A 7,191-nucleotide genomic window follows, 5' to 3' on the forward strand; every position below is an offset into this window, starting at 1 on the left:
TTTTAAAAAGCATTTCTTTCCTTTGACGTTCCAAAAAGAAAAAGTCTGATTGCAAGTTGTACTGCCTTTTTTTATTCTGCAATTACCCATGCACTTATTATTTTGCCAAACAGATCCCATTTGATGATGTTCTGTTTTTTTGATATGTTCTGTTTCCAACAATAATCACACATACACACACACACTTCACTCTGTTCTGATGGTGTTAAAATACTATTATTTCAATTATTTATCGTAAATTGACAGTGTTTCAAATGCATAATATGTGGTCAGTGCCCCCCACCTTAACGACCTACAAAGAACAACACAAGTACCCCAAAACCGAGTGTATCTAAAATACATTTTAATCTTGCTCAAATATCTTTTTTTTCCAACAATATTGTTGACAATATTTATCATCAACATCATCATCACCATCATCTCCATTCTGCACAGAACTATACAATCATGTAAATTGTTCTACATCAAGGCACAAGACAACAGCCCATTGTGGGGGGGTTTGGAGGGGGGGAAAGGTCAGGGGGTGGGGGGGTCATGGGTAGGCTGATAGGGGTCCGCTGGCTGGATGACGCTACGCGATAGGACGAAGAGAAGGTGCAAAAACTTGGTGAACACATTTTTTTTCTTCTTTTTCAATGATACGAATGTATAAAAGACAAAGTGTACACAAACTAAAGTGCTTTTTTTGGACCAAAAGCAAGATGAAAAGTTGTTTTATGAATGTGAGTGTATGCAAAGGGCCAGTCCACTGTTGGTTTTCTGCTTCGTTGTTGTTGTTATTGTTTTTTCATCTTCTTTTTTCATTTGTTTTTTATTCCCGATGTTTTCTTGCCACGTGTCAATCTGAATAAAACATAAAGAAGAAGAAAAATACACAGTATCAGTTAACTGTAAAAATAAAAATGAAAAAATACATAGCCAGTTATGTCTCGGTGATAATTAAGTTGGTAATCATGCAAAAGATAATTAAAGGTTTTATAGATGTTCCAGTTACAATGAAAAATTATTTTATTTCTTTTTAACATATATAATATAACAACAAAGATTAAAGCTCAGTTAAGAAAGTTATCTCAGAAAACAAACTATCATCTGAACATTAATTGAAAATGCTCATTTAAAAAAAAATACTTTCAAATGACCTAGGATAAAATGTAATTTTCAACAATTCATGACAACCTAAACAAAACAAAAACATGAGTATGTAAAAATATTTGCTGAATTTACCTTCCCCTTCCCCAAACATGTGTCCAGACGCTCACATGGCGATGCTTCTCCTTCGCCTACCAAACGCTTTGGCGCCAACATTGGTGGGCACAAAGTTGCTGTTGCCCATCCCACCCGATCGGCTGAGGAAGTCCGCCAGGCGGTGAGTGACGCAAGTGGCTGTGTTGCAGGCTCGCTTCTGTGCTGTAACACTGCTTCAGGAGAAGCAGATCAGGCTATTAAGACAACTTCTCCCACCATAAACATTTTAACATACAGAAATTCATATTTTGAGATTTTTCTCTTGACGTGCAGAACCACTGATTTTGTCTTGAACTCAAGGCTACCATCAAAATATCAATGTTAAAACACAAATACATTACACTGAGATACTAATTCAAGTGTGTTAAAAATACACATGTTGGGTTTTACTCATATAAAGTTAGATTTTAACTGTGCTGATAGTCATTAAAACTACAGAAGTTGGAGGTTATACGATTCTAGTTCCAACAAAATTATAAACTATTTTAAACACAAGTATATGCTTAAATATTTGTGTGTAGTTTTGATGTTGTTCTTACCTTATTTAAGAATGTGCTGAAAGGCTCCTCCCTTTCTATCATATTCATTTCTTGCCTACTGACTTTTTTTTTTTTTTACTTCCTTCATTAAGTCCTTCATTTATCGCAATTTCCAGAGCACAATCTACTGTACTCAATGAAAATTCAGCTAAAGCTTTCTGGTAGAAAAATATGTTTATTGAACGAGGAACATGGCGGCACCTGTTGATTCTTGTTACATGTGAAAAGTACGCATGTGTGTCTGTGCGTTTGTGTGAAGTGATGTACAGCAAACAACATCTGATTGTCTGATTTAGGACTGGGCGATATTGCCTGAAAAGAAAATCTTTTTTTTAATTTGTTCTAATCCCACTTTGCTTCTAACAAAACTAAATAAAAATTAAAGTGTATTACAAATAAAGTGTGCTTGTTTATTCTGCCATTGAAGATTAGTTTCTTTGTTGTCGGGGAACAATTTTAATATACATTGGGCCGTATTGATCTAATATTTAATTCATTGATTAAATTGTTTGCTTTTTTAAGGCAAATTGTTGCTATTTTGAGGCAAATCTTTGCTATTGTGAGGCAAATTTTTGTTATTTTGAGGCAAATCTTTGCTATTTAAAGGCAAATATTTGCAAGCTAGAGCCTCAAAAAGAGGATTTGGATAGAATGCAATGTCAATGATCAAACTTTTTTTTTTACTGTAACCTAGGCAGGTTTGAATCCATAAACCCTGCTAAAAGTGTGCCATCTGTTTTATATTGGTAACTTTAGTTTAGGGGGACGTGAGCAAACATTCTGTACATGTACAAACAATAACTTAAGTTATCGTATGCCTGAAAAATGAGTGATTATTATTTTCATTTAGACCGCTAAGAATTCTCATGCACAGCTCTATCTATGGTATGTCGATTATCAGATAATCCTGAATAAATTTGCATTTCTCACGAGAAGGCCTGAGTCGTTTTAAAGAGGATAATATCGAAAGAGGTTCTGATTCAGACATCTGGATCGGATCGGAAAAGAAAAAAAATTGGATTGGTGCGACCTGAACATTGGCTTTGAATGACATTGCCATGTTATTAAAGAAATATGAACTCTGACCTATTCCAGATGATGCTTTTCTCCTTTTGGTTTGAGAATTTGGGCAAACGCAGAACTCACTAACCTTTCGGTCCGACTATCGGCTAAAAAGTTCGCAGAAAAAAGTAGTTGCAAATGAAATTTTGGAAAACGTATATTCTGCAGTGAAACTGAACTGGAATTAATCGATGAAATTAAGTGCTGCAATCGCCCAGCCCTATTCTGACACCCAATGTGGACGCCTGTTTGATTTCTCTTCACATGTCAGTCAGGCAAGTCACACCAACATGCGCTGGCCAATGAAGACGACTGGGAGGTAACGACATAGAAAGAGGGCAGCAATCAGGGGGGAGGACAGAGGATGACGGGGTAAACGGGGGTGCTTAGACGGCATCAAACGTCGCGCCGTAGTTGGCATAGTGCTCGCCATCGGGGGCGCTGCGCTTCTTGCCGGGCGTTCCCGCTCCCACGTTGGTGCGCGGGAACGTCTGCAACTTGTGCAGCTCCTGAGAGAGTTTGCCCAGTACGCAGGTGCTGAGGCCGGAGCAGCGCTTGGTTAGCGGCCGGGCCATGCTGTCAGAATTGGGGTACACAATACAAACAGATCACATGCACAGGGGTGGGATCGAGCGGGACAAAAAATCAAACTGTAACATGCGGGATAAATTATGGGATCCCACCGGAATTCTTATTCTTGGATGATTCGATTCGACACTAACAAGAATTATGTAATAGTAAAAGAAAAATTTAAAAAGTGATTTATTCTGAGATAAAATTGATTATTTTCACAAGATTAGAACTAAATTCATTCAAATAAAAGCTAGAAAATGTTGGCTAAATTGGTTCGCTAATACCAGTTTTTGTTATGCTTATTTTCCGATGCTCATCCATAAGAACTCCTGTTGGACACATTCCGGGTTTCTTTTCAACCATGCATTTCCAAGACATTATACACTGTATGTTTTTCCTTTTTTCATTTCATACATCTTTCATACTATTAATATCTTCAATGCAGGCATGCCAATCGTTCTGGTGCCAACTAATCACTTAAGAGCAAAGCTCTTTTCTCACATCATGCTCACTACATCACTACCCACCCAACCTTACATATGTGCAAAATGCGTCACTCCCAAACCCCCCCCCAACCCCCCCCCCCCCCCCCGCCCCCTAATCATTTTTCTACACATTTTTTTACATTCATTGAACAATTCCCATTCCCATGCAAACTACCATCATGCACATTCCATTCAATGTAAAATGACTAATTTAGAGCAAGTGGTTCATGCGGGGGTGCCTTCATGACTCCTTTGTTCTAATACCTATGTTTGAATTTAACAACCTACTTCAAACTATTTTTTTAAAAATTCTAGCGGATATAAATTCCTTAGAAAAGGCATGTGAAAAGCTAAACATTTAAATAACACTTGATTTGGGAATTTAAGTGCAGAAATATGGTTAAAACTGGGAACTCAAGTATTACACATATGGAATTGTATAGAGAACATTAAGAAATTTGGGGAATTTGATCAAGTTTGAGAGATGTCAACCCTATGTGGAAAAACTTGGAGATTATTTAGTTTAAATCGATTGACAAATGTGAAAGGATGTCTAATAGACAAAGTATTCCTTAGTTTTGGAGATTTTATGTGAAAATATGGACTTTTAGAAATGTGGCTGCAACCTGTGAATATGTTCGATTTTGAGGTTTGATCACAAAATGTGTAATCATAGATAATGTGAAATTCACACATATGTGTGAAGTTTGGAATTGTGAGAAAATAAGGTATATTTGTAAACCAGTAAAATGATAAACATCACTATTAATGTTAATGCTAATGATATAAGTGTAGATGTACCTGTTGCCCTCAGACAGCTGCTGCTGCTCCAGCTCCTCGGCCGTCATCTGCACAAACTCCTTGACGATGGCGTTGAGTAGTCGCCGCGCCTCGTAGTCTGTCAGCGTCACCCGCTCTGACATGGACTCCAGTACCGGTCTACCGGTGCAAACAAAGAAGAAACAACCATAACTAAAAAGAAATGAAACAACAGCTGAATAAAATGTGAATAAACATTGTTCATTGAAATATGTCTTCACTAAAAAGTTCCAAAAGAATTGAACAAAAATGTTCAAAATGTTCTCAGATTCACCTAAATCTATTGTGGGGGCCTTGGGGGGCTCCTGGGCCAAATGAGATGGATGAATGGGTAGATGTGATGTGGGGGGGTTCAAGGTGGCGCGGTGGAGGTTTGGGCTGAAGTCACCCACTTAAAGTGGAATGACGTCGGTGTTAGAGGGCTGCCCGCCAACTCTGGAAAACAATCTGTGCAAAGTGCCTCCTCATCCTAATGTGCATCTGTCTTTAGATATATTGATACCGATGCTTATACCAGGCTTTAGGTAAATAGAAACTTGCAAAATGATAGGACATCCTATTACGCACAATCAGTTTTAAAAAATATTCCACCACCAAATTCATAATGTTCACTTTTGATTCATATTCATATAAAAGTACCCTCATTACTGTAGTGCTATTATAAAGGCCCAATTTTGACGCAGAGGAACAAAATACTGTCAAAAATGCTTTTGTCTGAAATTAATATTGTTAATTTTTGCAGCTTTTTAAATGTCATCATATATAAATAAATCTATGCATCATAATAGTGGAAAATTACGAATATTAAGATATGTGAATTGTATCATTACTGAGTATTTTTCTCATTTAAAGGCAAATTTGAAATCTTAACATTAAAAGAAGAATACAAAACAATGTTAACTGCATTACTAATTTCAAAAGCACATTTTTTTGCAGTTCTTGCATCTGAGTCATCATCAAGGGTACCTAACACTTTCTTCTTGGTTACTTTGAATGGGGTCTTTCTGGCAATTCTTGGCAAGTGCAACAGTTTTCAAATGGCCATGTACACATTTCCTTATATTTATTGCATTATAGTAATCTGCCTGAAATGCTATTAGTATAATTGGATGCAACAACTTTTTAAGTGGATTAGCCTTTATGAAATGATGGCGTCTCCTTCAACTCATGCAGTTACATTTGTGCTTACTGAATTCTTCTACCTTTCTAAACAAACGGGAAGCGGCGTGCATTGTGAGAGAGACTCTTACCTGGCGGGGGCGGCTTGCGAACAGTACATCTGGCAGATAACCAGGGCATAGGCGATGAGAAGAGCTGAGACCTTCAACATAACCATAGTACCTCCCCTGCGAAACACATACATCATCAAAACACACATAGGTAAGGTGCCATTTCAAGAATACCCTGAAAGCATCCATCCAGGATGGATGAACTGCCAGTGCTGGCGGATGGGACATGGCTGCACAAGTGTACGTGTGAGAAGGTTTTGCTGGTGTGCATAGAATATATGTGCATAGAGGGGGGAGAATGAAGGGTGGGGGATCGACAGGGAGGAGGAGATAGGGAATACCGCTTGAAATACTGTTTGTTGAAACAACACTTAAATTCTTAGAACAGACATATGTAAGCCAAAACTTGTAAAACAATGTACGTATGTCAACATTTGATTTGCAAGTTGCTCAAATGCTAAAATCTAAGTTCATCTTAAATCTACTACTGCCGTGGTTATTATGAATTTTATTTTACTTTGTTAGGATTTTCCTTAAAAATGTGTTGAGACTTTGGTGATATATTGTAATAATTCTGAATGTTTTTTAAAGTCTTAATAATTATTAACCTGTAACCTCAAAACGTCCATGGCATAACTTTGATATGAGTTATAAATTATATCCACCCTATTGGGTTATTTCAAATTTGCGAGTTGAACGCAACATTTTGGCATTTTGTGCCAAAATGTTTCTGGAAAATGTTCATAAAAATTACGGTGAGAATTTTCTATATCAACAAAACTTGAAATGTTGCAGCATTATTTCACAAGATAAAGCATGACAAACTTCCCAAAATTATTCAAAATGGGTTAAAACCAAACTATGATGAACAAATGAACACAGAGACAAGGAGTTGGAATGGAGGGATGACAGACTGGAGGAAAAGGTGGTGACTCCATCCAAGCTTCCCAGAGGAGTGCATTAGTGTAATGAGCTGCCATTGCAAGACACCCCCCCCCCCTCCCACCACACAAACACACATACACACACACACACCCTTCCTTTAATATCCCTGGTAATGGCCCCCAATGCCATCATAAATGACCACATATAAAATCAACACGAAACAAACACTCACCTTTGGCGAGAAGCACCAAAAATAAATAAATCTCAAATTTGTGGGACTTTGGGGTCCGAAACAGGTGCTTCGAGCTGTGTTTTGGCGTGCAGCACTAAGGCAGTGGCCCCCTATATATCCCG

General features: G+C 37.7%; 1 protein-coding gene across 5 annotated transcripts; it reads right to left on the minus strand.

Moving 5' to 3' along the window:
- Window positions 1–49: 49 nt before the first annotated feature.
- Window positions 50–7,191, minus strand: LOC144193409 (calcitonin gene-related peptide 1-like). 5 transcript variants are annotated; one of them, XM_077712287.1, is made up of 5 exons: window positions 7,070–7,191; window positions 5,974–6,069; window positions 4,706–4,843; window positions 1,260–1,415; window positions 50–843 (listed from the first exon to the last, which is right to left on the minus strand). In XM_077712287.1, exons 2-5 carry the CDS (start codon window positions 6,057–6,059, stop codon window positions 801–803), a joined length of 423 nt encoding a protein of 140 aa, XP_077568413.1. In that variant the 5' UTR covers window positions 6,060–6,069; window positions 7,070–7,191; the 3' UTR covers window positions 50–800. The 5 variants fall into 5 exon arrangements, with proteins under 5 accessions (XP_077568413.1, XP_077568416.1, XP_077568412.1 ...); XM_077712290.1 differs by having other exon boundaries at window positions 1,225–1,415; XM_077712286.1 differs by having other exon boundaries at window positions 1,260–1,418.

This window comes from Stigmatopora nigra, chromosome 2 (genome assembly GCF_051989575.1).
Source record: "Stigmatopora nigra isolate UIUO_SnigA chromosome 2, RoL_Snig_1.1, whole genome shotgun sequence".
Taxonomy (NCBI): Eukaryota; Metazoa; Chordata; class Actinopteri; order Syngnathiformes; family Syngnathidae; genus Stigmatopora; species Stigmatopora nigra.